Source organism: Gekko japonicus, unplaced genomic scaffold, assembly GCF_001447785.1.
Source record: "Gekko japonicus isolate JY-2015 unplaced genomic scaffold, Gekko_japonicus_V1.1 scaffold388, whole genome shotgun sequence".
Taxonomy (NCBI): Eukaryota; Metazoa; Chordata; class Lepidosauria; order Squamata; family Gekkonidae; genus Gekko; species Gekko japonicus.
Genome location: NW_015162490.1, coordinates 928,872 through 944,300, shown reverse-complemented (window position 1 = coordinate 944,300; position 15,429 = coordinate 928,872). Strand labels below are relative to the sequence as shown.

At 48.3% G+C, this 15,429-nt stretch overlaps 1 protein-coding gene across 1 annotated transcript in view; it reads left to right on the top strand.

The window, feature by feature from the left end:
• Nucleotides 1–1,869: 1,869 nt before the first annotated feature.
• RIN2 (Ras and Rab interactor 2) overlaps nucleotides 1,870–15,429 on the top strand; it is a 93,794-nt gene continuing 80,234 nt past the window's right edge. Inside the window, exons 1-2 of the mRNA XM_015405999.1 lie at nucleotides 1,870–1,974; nucleotides 7,555–7,641. Of these exons, the coding sequence (XP_015261485.1) occupies nucleotides 1,870–1,974; nucleotides 7,555–7,641 (192 nt within the window). The remainder of the gene's footprint in view (nucleotides 1,975–7,554; nucleotides 7,642–15,429) is intronic.

Sequence of the window (15,429 nt, the reverse complement as noted above, 5' to 3'; positions counted from 1 at the left end):
CAGGCAAGCCCGACCCCACCAGATCTCGGAGGCTAAGCAGGGTCAACTCTGGCAAGTCCTTGGATGGGAGACCTCCCTGAAATGCCAGAGGCTGGAGGTGGGGGCAGGCTTTATTCAGCCACCTCTCTGGATATCCTCCATGCCCCCAATAGGGGTCAGTCACCAGAGGTCACCATGACTTCCAGGTGCACACACACACTCACACGCATGCACAGACACACATGCACGTATGACTGCACGGAAGACCGAAGATGAAAGCGGGGTTGCAGTTACTGATCACCTTTGTTCATCAAGTTGTCTTCTGTGCAGGCACACATTCCCTCCCCCACCCTGTTGTAAGTTCCTGTAAAAATTAGGGTACTTGTGGCGGCTCAGGCAGAACTAAGGGGAAGGGGCGCCCCCTCCCATTGACCATGTGACTGTTTTGGCGGGCAGATCTGCTCACAATGGCTCGAAGGGGGAGCGACACCCCCTAGATGGCTTTCTAGCTTGGAATGAATCTCTCTGTGGCAGCTTTGCTGACAGATTTCCCGGTCTTGGCTAAGCATGAGCGGGAGCACCCAACTGTTGGTGCTGAAGGCCCCAAACCCACCCGTTGGGGGTAACCAAGCAAAAAGAACTGGCTACAAGCAGTGTTCCCTCTAAGCTGAGTTAGTGTGAGTTAGCTCACCGTTTTTTAGCCTCCGGCTCACACATTTTTGTCCTAGCTCAAGAAGGATGGTTCCAGAGCAAACTAATTTATGCGGTAGCCAAATTGTTCGCTCACAACTTTCATGCCGGTAGCTCACAAAATAAGAATTTTTGATCACAAGACTTCACAGCTTAGAGGGAACATTGGTACAAGTCAAAACTGGTGGACATCAGTGCTCCCTCTAAGCTGTGGAGTCTTGTGAGCAGAAATTCTACTTTGTGGGCTACCGGCGTTAAAGCTGTGAGTGAGCCATGTGGCTGCTGCATCAATTGGTTTGCTCTGGAACCGTCCTTCTTTGGCGAAGTCGAAAATGTGTAAGCCGGAGGCTAAAAACCTGTGAGCTAGCTGACACTAACTCAGCTTAGAGGGAACACTGAGGGTTCCTACCTTGGCACAATGGAAGGCTAAGCTATGGCATATAGTGGTCTCTGACAAAATAGCTACACAATTGGTACTTATGGATAACCCTGAACTACCAAATACCTTTCTAAAAAAATGGTTTGCTTTTTTTGAATATGTGACGGCACACCCAAAAAAAAAAAATCAGTATCAATTACCACAGAAGTACAAGAATTTTGTTTTTTATTAAAGGCAGGTCTATGTATTTACTAGAACAGAGGTAATGAGTTATAGTGTTAAATGTTTATTGTATTTGATACTACTGCACACTGGAAGTTCTTGTATTATAAAGGCAAAGGTTCCCTTGCTCGAAAGCCAGTCGAATCTGACTCTAGGGTTGCGGTGCTCATCTCCGTTTCAAAGCCGAAGAGCCAGCGCTGTCCGAAGACGTTTCCGTGGTCATGTGGCCGGCATGACTAAACACCAAGGCGCACGGAACGCTGTTCCCTTCCCACCGAAGCGGTACCTGTTTATCTACTTGCAATTTCTTGCTTTCGAACTGCTAGGTTGTATTATACTTTTTACTATATTGTTGGGAAATCTTTGTTATATTGTTACCGTATTGTTTTGATTTTTATTTTGCTTACAAAAATTAATAAAAAACATTAATTGCAAAAAAAGAAGAAGAAGAAGCCTGTGAGCTAGTTCACACTAGCTCAGCTTAGAGGGAGGACTGTTCGTGGCTGTTCCTGGCCTTTTGGGAAACGTCCCTTAAGGTGACTGCGCCTTTATGCACGGAGCCCGCCCCTTCCTAACCCTGAACGAAGTCCCCCAGCACGATGCCGAACGCCACAGCTCATCAGACTCCACCACCAGAAAAAAGGAAGCTGCACCCATCCCGCTCTGAGATCATCGAGTTACTTGTCTTTTCCCTCTTTGGAGAGGCGCGTCCCAGCCGGCCTCTGCAGGCTTCTTGTAAATAAGGCTTTCCCCCCACGGCGTGTTGGGGTTGCCCAGTGCCCTTCCCAACCGGAAATGCAAGCTTGCCCGTGTACCCCCTGAAATGACGCCAAGACCATCCTCGCCCAATGGGAGGGGCACCTAGATGGCCCAGAAGGGTTATTAGGTTAACAGTTGGGTGGCTTCCATGTTCTGCTGTTTCTCAGTCTGCCACTGGGGCCACGGGATAATAGCCGTACCCTGTATCTGTTGAAGATAACAAAATATTCTTATACAAGATGCTGATAAACAATGCTCCCTCTAAGCTGTGGAGTCTTGTGAGCAAAAGTTCCTACTTTGTGAGTGACTGGCGTTAAAGTTGTGAGCGAGGGATTTGGCTGCTGCATCAGTTAGTTTGCTCTGGAATTCTGTGTTCGAATTCTACTTGTCTCGCTTACAAGCTCTTCTTGGTGTCTCCTGTGAGTGGGGGCCCCCTTGCCTAACTGTGGACCTTCGTAGGTGCCTAACCATGTTCCCGTCATACCTGAAAGTCATAAACTGAATATGAATAGAGCCTAAGCAGCTGGATAGTAAAACCCAAAGATAGCGTGATAAGATCCTTGAATCTAGCAGCTTTGCTGCTTGTGGAATCTTTTTTAATCTGTTCAAAAAGCAGTCCATAAATACGCACAAAGCCATGTAAGTAGTGAGCTGCGGCTGCGTTTCTCTGTGCTACGCTTGTCTTTCAGCGAGCCTGTACATATCGTCCTGTTCCACCCTGTGAGAATGAACAAAATCTCTTTCTGCGCCGCTTACGGAAGCTGGGGCTTTTTCCTCCCCCCCCCCACATACAAATCCCGTACTTTGTTTGTGGCTACAGCTGGAGTAACACAATGCAACATTTGAGTTAAGAGGTCTGTGATAAGTACTGGCACCAGCAACAGTTCCTGTATTCTGACCCCGAAATTTCAATGTAATCCTGTGTTTAGCCATATCAGTGGACTGCTTGAACTGGGTTCCCAGCTGACCTCTGAAAAGGAAATAATTGCAAAAGGAGTATCGGTTGCCAAGGTCCAGATTTTTTTTTATTTTTTTGTTTTTATTTTTCCAACCCAACGATTTGTTGACTAGAGATAGAACCGAACCTTTCTGACGGGGGGAAATACACTTCTGTCTGTCAAGACAAACATTTCTTACTATACTTGGAAGGTATTACAGTAATTAGAGACAGAGCCTACTTTTAGGGCTTAGTTTTTATGTGTGGGTTCAGTAAAACAATAGTAATACAGCTCTATCAATATTACAGCTCATATACATCATATATAAAGGTAAAAGGTAAAGGTTCCCTTGCTCGAAGGCCAGTCCAATCCGACTCTAGGGTTGCGGTGCTCATCTCCGTTTCAAAGCCGAAGAGCCAGCGCTGTCCGAAGACGTTTCCGTGGACATGCAGCTGGCATGACTAAACACCAAGGCGCACGGAACCCTGTTATCTTCCCACCGAAGTGGTAACATATATACATTAGAATCCGTGTTCTCCCAGATTAGAGTCCGCACACTTAGCCACTACACCAAACTGGCTCTCAGTTCAGAGTTGAAATGCATTCTTAAACCCATCCTGGACCTGCTTAGGACAGCAGCTGTGTTCTTATAGCTGTGTTGGAATAAATTCTCATTGAGGACAGCTCAACCTGCAATTCTGCAGTCCATCTTTTCCCATTCATCTGACCTGCTTTCAGAACTCTCTTCCTGGTGCAGTTCTATCCGTGTGTGGCTTGCTTCTGCGCTGTCTCCTGGTGTGAATGGGATTTGTTAGGCAGAGGTCTGTGCCCATCCCCTGTTCATTACTGAGGTCTTCAGCGTGGGATTCACAACTGGAGGGTCCGAGAGGATTCCCCCACCCACCATCTGCACAGTTGTTTTTTTTGCAAGGGAGGTGGCAGCGTACCTTCCACTTCACAACCCCCCGTTTTTTGCTGGGGAGTGATAAACCAAGTCGGCTACGCAATGGGGAGAGATCGGGGGAAGATGAAGATCAAGGATGGCTGGGATGAATAGCAGCAGGCCACAATAATGAGCTTTATGAATGCTACAGGGGGATGGCTATGCAGAAAAGAATGAAGCAAAACGGTTGTCGTTTGGGGCAGCCAATCAGCACGAGTGGCCTGGCTTCCGTGAATGAGTCTCGCTTGCAGTGCAAAAAATCACAGTGGTGCCTGGGAGTTTTCTCAGGGCTCTCCCCCCCCATTTTGTCTGTACTTTTCATATGTGCATGTCTGCATGTGTGTGAGCATCTGGAAGTCACGGCGACCTCTGGTGACTGACCCCTACTGGGGGCCTGGAGGATATGCAGAGAGGTGGCTGAATAAAGCCTGCCCCCACCTCCCAACTGCTGGTATTCCATGGAGGTCTCCCACCCAAGTACTTGCCAGGGTCGGCCCTGCTTAGCTTCTGAGATCTGACGGGATCGGGCTTGCCTGGGCTATCCAGGTCAGGGCTCTCTTGTAGCTATCCCAGGTTAGGGGTCAACCAGGGAAATCGAGTGTGCGACACCTCTGCTGTTCCGCAGCTCTGTCGTGCCTTTCTAAGTAGACTTCCCTGCTCTGGGTTTGGACATTAGGGCTAATGGGGAATTATATCTTTTTCTGCATTCCTGTTTATGTGCATGGTTCGTGGAATGAGGTCGCCCAGTTCTCTTTTGCTGCTGATCAGCTGAGTTTTGCCATATTCCCGGTTTTCCAGGCCCCTCACTCCTGTTTCCCAGATGAGTGCTTTTTCCAAGGGAGCTGTTGGGGCAATGAAAGAACTATCTTCTGTGCATGCATGTTCTCCTGTCGCTGACTTGGGGCCGGTAGCCTCCTAGCCTTGGGGCATCGTTTCCTCCAGACCTGGACCCCCTTGCATGGGAAAGGCTCTGGGCTTTTGGTAGACTTTCCTCTGCCAAGTGAGCTATGAAAGTGTCTTCCTTTCCTGTTTGTCCAGTTCTCAAAAGATATGACCCTTCCCCATTTGCAGAGATCACAGGAATGTAGCGAATTAAGTATTCCCATACAGCTAATGGTGCTATGTGGCCTTTTGGTGTAGTGGTTAGGAGCGCGTACTCTAATCTGGGAGAACCGGGTCTGATTTCCCACTCCTCCACATGCAGCTACTGGTGTGACCTTGGGTCAGAGACAAGTTTCCTCAGAGCTGTTCTCACAAGAGCAGTCCTTGAAAGAGCTCTCTCAGCCCCACCTACCTCACAGGATACCTGTTGTGGGGAGGAGAAGGGAAAGGAGATTGTAAGCCGCTTTGAGACTCCTTTGGGTAGTGAAGGGCAGCATATAAATCCAATCTCTTCCTCCTCCTCCTCTTTATGACGTCAAGGAGGCGTGCTGGAGTCAGAGAGGGGAAAAGATCCTGGAGTCATAGCAGACTGGATAGCTTAATGAAAGTGTCAACAAAGTGCGCCACAGCAGTGAAAAACACAAACTCTTGGGTGCTGGAGATTATTAGAAAATAGACTGAAAAGAAAACAGTCAATATTACAATGCCACTGTATAGATCTATAGTTGGGGCCTCACTTGGAATTCTATGAAGTCTTGAAGGTCTGGCAATTATTCAAGCTTCATTTTTGCAAAAAATAAGGCTGGTAATGAATTTCTCCCTTTTGAAGCGACCCATTTAACTACAGTAAAATGAAGATCTGGTTTCCGAGGCTCATGGAACTGTAGCGGTTGAGGACATTTCAGTCTTTACAGGCCAACTGCCTGTCTGTGTGGAGGTCTGGGTTGGATCCAACAACTTTTTCACAGGTGAAAAAAGGAATGAGGGGTTCCCTTTGACCTCTCAAAAAGCCTTTATGGGTATCAATGGGACCTGCTTGAACAAAAGGCATGTAGGATGGGGATAATAAGGAGAGGAATTAGGTGAGATTGTGAAAAATTGGCTGGATCCAGACCTTGATGAAGACTATGATCTGAACAGTGTACAGCCCTGCTTCCGTCAACCCAAAAGGACTATGTAAAGGCAAAAACAAGATTGTGCCTCTCTGTCTATCTATAAAATGTCAATTGCAGTTTCCTGCTGCCTCAGTTTGCCTCTGGGTCCTGTGGGGAAGGGAGATGGGGTTTAACCCTTCACACTCAGCTTGGTTTTGCTAATCAAAACCAGCTGTAACCCCCATTAGCACTTAAAGGGAGGAACCTGTCGTTCTGAAAACTCACACACACCCCTTTAAGTACTAATGTCAAAACAAGAAGCAATTTTGGTTAGTGAGACCGAGGAGAGGTTTGAAGGGTTAAATCCCTCTCCCTCCTGTGCTCGGCCACAGTGCAAGCCGAAGTTGCATGAACCTGCGGTTTGCGTTTTATAGACAGACCCGGCACAGCTGCCAAAGCACAGCCTTTTCAGTTTGGAGGGAGAAGGGAGGTCTGTACGCGTGACTCTAAATGGCCGTGAGCCTGCACTGGTGGATGCAGGTCATGGCTGACACAAGAGCAGAGGAAAGACTCTTTGTACATGCCCCAAGGTGCTGTCTTTTAATGAGCTGAGTCTTGACATTGAAAATGAATTTGTTTCAGGTTGCGCCCTCCAACTGCAACCCTCTTTGTTTCTCCTGAATTATTGGAGCCATCCCGCCCCCAATGGACTTATGAAAGAGCTAATAGAATTATGTCTTGCGGCCGCTAGGAATGTTATAGCATTTCATTGGAAATCTAAGAAGACGCTGCTACTGAGCGATTGGTATCTGAAATTGTGGGGCTTTTTTCTACAGGATAAAGTTTCCACTAGTATCCTTCTATCTGAAAATCAACCCGTCCCTGACAATCTCCAAGAAAAATGGATGCCCCTCTTAGAAGCGTCAGCAGCACATAAAATCGACACTTCCCCGTTTGCTCTGCATAAACATCAAGATTTGCTTTCCTATTTTTAACTGCTCTTTTAAATTTTATTAAAAATAAAATAAAATAATTTAAAAAAATAGTTTGGGAAAAAAATGAATTTGTAGTTTAGTGTACTTTTCTGCAATGGCCCCACATTTCCTTCTCCCGTATGGCGCAAATGACTTATTTTGGAGCTCCCCCCCCCATAACTCATTAGATCTGGAATCTGCAATAGAGGTTTGTGGAGACCCCCTAATATTTGCTCTCTGTGAACTTTAAGCTGAGGTCAAGCAAACAAAGCAGGCATTTTCTCTCTTCTCTTCTCTCTCTCTCTCTCTCTCTCTCTCTCTCTCTCTCTCTCTCTCTATCCTTTTTCTCTCTTTCTTTCTCTCTCTCTCTCTCTCTCTCTCTCTCTATCTCTCTCTCTCTCTCTCTCCATTCTTTTCAAAACGGGCCTGTTAAAATCCGCCAGAAGCAACTTGTGGGATTGTTTGGGAAGAGCAGGAAATGCCGGCTACACTGTCTTTAAATGCAATTGACAGGAAATAATAGACCAAAACAGTATGTTAAAGGCTCTGGTAGGAAATAGCTGGCACTGAGCTGTTTGGGGTTTTGGGGGGGGGGGGGAGAGACTTGGCAAAACTGTTGTTGTGACTGTTTCTGTGGCTTGGAAAGGAATTTCCTACAGACTGGACTAACCATTAACAATGTCTCTGCTTCTAGGAGGAGCTCGCAGGATTTCTCCTGGAGAAGATGTCCGTCTTAACCATGGAAGCCCAATGTCTGGACGAGAGAGGGAGTTTTTTTAAGGTAAGGGGCCGAATTGCGGCATATTTCGGGGATGGGGGAGGTAGGTGTCGCTTTGGTGCGTAAGCCAGTTTGTTGCTAAGTTATGTCGGGTCCGCCGAATCTTGACAAAGCTACTCTAAGGAAACTTGGCTTTTGAGCTGCCGATAATCTGACTTTACTGGTTCAGGGCTTTGTAGTTTCACGGAATGATACAAACAAAGCCACGTGCTCTGCCTGGACGTGATGCTGCAGAAAGCAATGGGTTTGGGTGAGGAATGTGTTAAACGTGTTTCTTTGTAAGCCTCTTGCTAGATTACTCTTTTTCCCTGTATGAATTTCCAGTTGTATGTGCGTGTTTGAGTCTGCATCTTCCCCCCCTGTGGGCAGATACTTCTCATGTGGTTCTCTGCTCCTTGTTGTTCAGAACTGCCTTTGCATTAATTGCATCCACACTCAACAGCGGTAGTTGAAAGCCGAAAGATGAGTAACAGGCTCACTGTAAATATTTCCATTTGCAAAGCTCCTCTGGCTTCGGACAATTTACAGTCTCTTGCTTTGGGAACATATATACATATGAGCTGCAAATTGCTGCCGTTTTTTTTTTTTGATCCGAGTCAGAAGATTTCCAAAACGTAATGCTTAAAACCGTGAGATTCTTCGGCTTTTCCTTGCCGTCTGGTTCTTAAAATTAGTTTCAGCTGTGAAGTAGTAGTTTTGTGCTGTGGTAGCTGAGGCCGGCTTCCGTGCTTGGCAAGTGGGGCAGAGCAGTCCGAGCATTTAAATCATTACCTTTTCACAGAACCAAAACAACAACAAAAACAGGGCGAAGACTGTAAAAAAGCAACAGGCTTTCTGGGCTGTGCCCCAGTGACGCACTCTGCCCCTTTCCCATTCCCTCATTGCCCCCAGCATTAAATTGTCCGCTGTATTGGTGCCACTGCTGAGTCCTGTCTTTGTGTCATTGTAAAGATCCTTAAAAGAGCGAACGTTGTGCAGTGGTTAGAGTGTTGGACTCGAATCTGGGAGACCCAGGTTCGAAACCCCACTCTGCCATGGAAACTTGCTTGGGTGACTGTGGGCCAGTCACACACTCTCAGCCTAACCTACCTCAGGGACAGTGTTCCCTCTAAGCTGAGTTAGTGTGAGCTAGTTCACAGTTTTTAGCCTCCGGCTCACACATTTTTGTCTCGGCTCAGGAAGGACAGCTCCAGAGCAAACTAATTAATGCAGCAGTCAAATCACTCACTCACAACCTTAATAACAGTAGCTCACAAAGTAGAATTTTTGCTCACAAGACTCCACAGCTTAGAGGGAGCATTGCTCAAGGGCAGTGTTCCCTCTAAGCTGAGTTAGTGTGAGCTAGTTCACAGTTTTTTAGCCTCTGGCTCGTACAGTTCTGTCTTCGCTCGGAAGGATGGCTCCAGAGGAAACGGATTTATGCAGTAGCCAAATTGCTCGCTCACAACTTTAATGCCAGTAGCTCACAAAGTAGAATTTTTGCTCACAGGACTCCACGGCTTAGAGGGAGCATTGCTCAGGGGCAGTGTTCCCTCTAAGCTGAGTGAGCATGAGCTAGCTCACAGTTTTTTAGCCTCCGGCTCACAGATTTCTGCCTTAGCTCAGGAAGGAGGGCTCCAGAGCAAACTAATGCATGCAGCAGCCAAATTGCTGCCTCACAACTTTAATGCCAGGAGCTCACAAAGTAGAACTTTGCTTACAAGACTCCACAGCTTAGAGGGAGCATTGGTCGTGTGTAGCGCCATCTCTGTGCATGGCTCCTTACTGAGAAATAAACAGAAAGATTTAACCTAGTCTCTTAAACTGTTTAGTGACTGGAACGCAAGATGAGATAACAGGACAGTTCTGGGGAACCTCTAAGAAGATAGGTCAGATCTTAAAAGGAACTTCATGCTTGACTCAGTGAATGTATTTCCTGCAGGTACGCTGCTCTGGCGCAGATGTTTCTTGCAGCAAACCTGAATTGTAGAACAGATGCACATGTTTGTATTGTACATTGCGCTGGGATCCCCAGATACGTGTGTGAGCAAGTGCGCACGTGCACGCATATGCGCTGATGTGTCAAATAACGGTGTAAAACTGGTGTGTATCCAGCAAATACATTTATTGTGTGAAAGGGTGGGATGGCGATGCACTTTTGACAGTGTGATGTCAACTGTTGTCCACGTGCTAACCAAATGTTTACTGCTCACATTCACAGTGCTTGAAATGGATCTGGAAGCTTGTCTATTGGCTCTTTTAGGGTTGTGTTGTGGGTTTTTGTTTTTGTTTTTGGTCTAATGTCTGCTGAGTGATCTTGGAGTCTGAAAAAAGCCCCGCATGTAGCCGCTCATACTTCTTCAGTTTGCTTGTCCTCTACTGTTCTGCTTGTGTGCCAATGGGATTTTAACCCTGTGTTGTTTGCATGAGACTGTCTTTTTTTTTTTAAGTTGCCGCTGATAAAGGTTTGAGGAAGCTTCACTAATAGAAACTCCTAGTTATGAGAGATATGCTTCCATCATTGGCGGTCTGCCAAGCCCTGGAACAAGTTTGCCTTTGTGACTCCATGGGCTGCAATTGTTGAAATAGGAAGGAAACAGCCAAGATGCCAGAGATGACGTGGAGTTCTAAGAAGAAAGCAAAATCTCGCAACTATGAGGGGGGAAAGGCATCATTTACAAGAAATGCAGGCCATCTTTTTAATGGTTGCTGTTTGGTGTAGTGGTGAAGTGTGCGGACTCTAATCTGGGAGAACCGGGTTTGATTCCCCACTCCTCCACTTGCACCTGGCTGGATAACCTTGGGCAAGCCGTAGCTCTGATAAGAGCTGTTCTTGAAAAAGAACAGTTTCTGTCAGAGCTCTCTCAGCTCCACCTACCTCACAGGGTGTCTGTTGTGGGGAGGGGAAGGGAAAGGAGTTTGTAAGCCGCTCTGAGACACCTTTGGGTAGTGAAGGTAAAGGTAAAGGTTCCCTTGCTTGAAAGCCAGTCGAGTCCGACTCTAGGGATGCGGTGCTCATCTCCGTTTCACAGCCGAAGAGCCAGCGCTGTCCGAAGACGTTTCCGTGGTCATGTGGCCGGGATGACTAAACACCAAGGCGCACGGAACGCTGTTACCTTCCCACCAAAGTGGTACCTATTTATCTACTTGCAATTTCTTGCTTTCGAACTGCTAGGTTGGCAGGAGCTGGAACTAGAGACGGGAGCTCACTCCGTCATGCAGCACACTCAGGTCTCGAACTGCTGCACTACCGACCTTCCACAGCCTGCAGTTCAGCGTCTTGACCACTTGAGCCACCGCAGCTCCTGGGTAGTGAAGGACAGGGTATAAATCCAATCTCTTCTTCTTCTTCTAGACCAGAAATGTGAGGCTGGCTTTGATCCGAAGACAGCAAACTCGTTCTAGGTAGACGTAGTGAGCCACAAGGAGTTTCACTAAAGAAGCTCTGATCTTGCTGCAGCCATGAATTCCTCATACAGACAAGCAAAGACAGGCATAATTTGGTCCTGTGTTAGAGATGTCTTGCAACATCTAGGAATACCAAAGCAGCTGTTCCTTACAAGGTGTTCTTGCGGGGTACAGCTCCCACCATATGGTGGAAGGTACATGTTGTTGTTGTTCAGTCGCACAGCTGAGTTCGACTCTTTGCGACCCCATGGACCACATCACGCCAGGCCCTCCTGTCCTCCGCTGTCCTCCGGAGTTTCCTCAATTTCATGTTTGTTGCATCGATGACACTGTCTAACCATCTCATCCTTTGCCGTCCCCGTCTTTTTTGACCTTCAATCTTTCCCAGCATCAGGGTCTTCTCCAGTGAGTGCTCCCTTCTCATTTGGTGGCCAAAGTATTGGAGCTTCAGCTTCAGTATCTGGCCTTCCAGGGAAGAGTCAGTGTTGATTTCCTTTAGGATCGACTGATCTGATCTCCTTGCAGTCCAAGGGACTCTCAAGAGTCTTCTCCAGCACCATAATTCAAAAGCATCTATTCTTCGGCGCTTGGCCTTCCTTATGGTCCAGCTCTCGTAGCCATACAGTACTACTGGGAATACCTTCGCTTTGACCATACGGACTTTTGTTGGCAGGGTGATGTCTCTACTTTTTATTATGCTGTGGTGGCTCAAGTGGTTAAGACGCTGAACTGCAGGCTGTGGAAGGTCAGTAGTTCAACAGTTTGAGACCCAGGGTGCCGCATGGCGGAGCTCTCGTCTCTAGTTCCAGCTCCTGCCAACCTAGCAGTTCGAAAGCAAGAAATTGCAAGTAGATAAATAGGTACTGCTTCGCTGGGAAGGGAACAGCGTTCCGTGCGCCTTGGTGTTTAGTCATGCCGGCCACATGACCACGGAAACGTCTTCGGACAGCGCTGGCTCTTCGGCTTTGAAACGGAGATGATCACCGCAACCCTAGAGTTGGATTTGACTGGCTTTCGAGCAAGGGAGACCTTTACCTAGTTTGCCACCTGTACATATGCCACCTGTCATTTTGCTGGGTTGGATTGGAGCAGTACCTGGAGGGGAGTTTCAGGATGGAAGGGGAGGCGAGAGAGGAATGTAACATGTGTCTGAGTCCAAGCAAAACATTTGGTGAGCTTTCTGTCTTCCTTCTCACAAAGTGACACGCTCTAAGCTAGTGTCTGGGAAAGCTGAAGGCCGTAGGGTCTCCCTTTGGACCCCAAGATGCAACATGGGACCCCTTTTATATGTAGATCTGCTTTTACTCTTTCTGGTTTCTTCGGGGACTGTGGCCAGATATTTTGTGTTGAGAGCAGCCTCAAGGTATGCAGAGAAGAGGGAAATAAAAGTACAATTGATAAGGGGAGGAGCTTTGACTCTTGGAAGCTGACAGCCTGGCACTCTAGTTGGTCTCTCTCGACTCGAACCGTTCTTCTGCAGAGCAGCAGCTATCTTGAGAGAAGAGTTTCAGTCACTTCCATTTCCCCTCTTTTTTGCTCTCCTCCTGGCAGGCGTCTCCTAGCAGGGAGCCAGTTTGGTGTAGTGGTTAACTGCGCGGACTCTAATCTGGGAGAACCGGGTTTGATTCCCCACTCCTCCACTTGCAGCCAGCTGGGTGGCCTTGGGTCAGTCACAAGTTCTCTCAGAGCTGTTCTTTCAAGAGCAGTCCTCGAAAGAGCTCTCTCAGCCCCCACCTACCTCACAGGGTGCCTGTTGTGGGGAGGGGAAGGGGAAGGAGATTGTAAGCCGCTCTGAGACTCCTTTGGGTAGTGAAGGGCGGGGTAGAAATCCAATCTCTTCTCTTCTTCTTCTTTCAGAGCTGTTCTCTCAAGGGCAGTTCTCGAAAGAGCTCTCTCAGCCCCCACCTACCTGACAGGGCGTCTGTTGTGGGGAGGGGAAGGGGAAGGAGATTGTAAGCCTCTCTGAGACTCCTTTGGGTAGTGAAGGGCGGGGTAGAAATCCAATCTCTTCTCTTCTTCTTCTTTCAGAGCTGTTCTCTCAAGGGCAGTTCTCGAAAGAGCTCTCTCAGCCCCCACCTACCTCCCAGGGCGTCTGTTGTGGGGAGGGGAAGGGAAAGGAGTTTGTAAGCCGCTCTGAGACTCCTTTGGTAGTGAAGGGGGGTATAAATCCAATCTCTTCTTCTTCTTTCAGAGCTGCTCTCTCAAGGGCAGTTCTCGAAAGAGCTCTCTCAGCCCCCACCTCCCTCACAGGGTGTCTGTCGTGGGGAGGGGAAGGGAAAGGAGATTATAAGCCATTCTGCAACTCCTTCGGGTAGGGAAGGGTGGGGTATAAATCCAACCTCTTCTTCTCTCTTCTTAGCTCTCAGAGGCCACGCAGCCCACCCACCTCCTCCTTGGCTGTCCCCCTTTCCAGAGCCACCCCCAGTAATGGTGTAGGCCCAGGGCCTGTCCCCAACTTCTCATGGCAGCAAGCCACAACACCTGGGGAGCTCCCTGGGAGGGAGAGCCCTTCCCCGTGCCAGTGGGGATATCGCCACCCATCTCCCGGGGCAGGGAGACCCGGTTGGCCTCATCAGAGGCGACCGTGCCTTCCGTTTTCCTGCCTGCCCTGGCCAGCCGGTTGGGGATGAAGGCAGGGCCAAGCCTGTCTGCTGGCTCTGGGTCGCTCCCACAAGACCCCACTGCCCCGAGGAGTCCCTGAAAGTGGAGCGGATTCTCACTGTCCCACTGCCCAGGGGGAGGTGTGCCTCAACGCTTCTTGGATAAGTCTGGGAGAGCAGAAATGGGCCCTGGAGAGACCCATCGTCCCAAATCAATTTGTCACGGGATCCTAGCAAAAAGGAAAAGAACCGCGGCACTCGAGGACGACTTTATACTTGGAGCAAAAGTCTGCTGGTCATCCAATAATAATAATAATAATAATAATAATAATAATAATGCTCTCGATTTATTAATCGCTTTCCTCACGAGTGGGCTCTAAGTGATTTACAGTTACACTTTTAGACAGGGGACTAACAGTGTTTCATAGGGGATAGGAAAGACAACATATAATTCATTTTTAATTGCACACGCCGTACTGCACGGTGGAAACGTCTCTGGCTTGGATCAGTCATGTCCCGAACAGCTGCGTCGACCGGCTTGATGACGTTGGGGCTTCGGGACCCGTATGTCGTATCGCCACACTGCCACCACCTGGCCGGAGCATCCCACTGCAGGGATTTTTCTTGTAGCCGTGTAGATTCTACCGCCTTCCGGTCCTGGAGCAGGACGTCCCAACCGACAGCTAATACCTTCCCACAGGGGAGTTGGTGTGCCCACCCTTTCTAAGGAGTGCTTCCAATTTTATCTACTCGCCGAGGCTTTGCTGGGTGGACGATGAGCTGGGGACAAACAGGCTGGCTGCTCACACCAGCGCGGGGCTCGAACTGACGCAGTTCGGATGTTAAGACAGTGGGATATACCCACTGTGCCACCGCTCCCCTGAAGGGTGCTGTGGCCTCCACTGACAGGGACCATAGGGGATTTCAAGCCCACTTACCAGCAGTGCTCCCTCTAAGCTGAGACAGAGTGAGCTAGCTCACAGTTTTGTAGCCTCCAGCTCGCTCATTGTTGTCTTCGCTCAGGAAGGAGGGCTCCAGAGCACACTAATTTACGCAGAAGCCAAGTCGCTCGCTCACAACTTTAATGCCAGGAGCTCCCAAAGGAGAACTTTTGCTCACAAGACTCCACAGCTTAGAAGGAGTATTGCTTACCAGCGTAACGACTGGTGTTTTGCTTGCCTACGTAAGCCTGCTAATCACTTCATGATTGTAAATGTGCAGCTCAGGAGTTCTTTGTGTCCAGCAGAGGGCATCAAAATCAGTAGAAGGCCAATTTGAGCACACAGATCTGGAAATTAAGGCAGGGGGAGCAGATTGCATTCAGACTCCCTGGCCTCCTCCTACAGAAGGATGCAGCAGTGCACCGCAGAGAAAGAAACTGCCTTCTTCCTGCAGTATAATCCCAAACACTCAGTCTAAGCTACCTGACAGGGTTGTTGTGAAGGTAAAATGGAGAAGGGAAAAATGGTTGTAAGCCACTTTGGGGAGAAAACGGGGGTGTAAATGAAGTAAATAGAATATTTGTATGAAAGGGTTCCTTTTCGTCTTCTAGATTCCTTGGCTTTTGATGTATTACTGTCAAATGGCAATGCTCACGGTTGGATTTACGCAGGGGTCATTTCGTAGAAAAAGAGGTGCGGGAGCTCATTAGCATAACTTATTTGCATATGCCACACCCCCTGACATCACCGGAAGTGTGTCAGAAGGCAGCACCCACCACTCAGGCTCCACTGGACTGTTTTGGATTGCTAGCTATTGGGGGGGGGGGGAACCAGGTTGGCTATGCCCCACTGGAGTGGAAAGC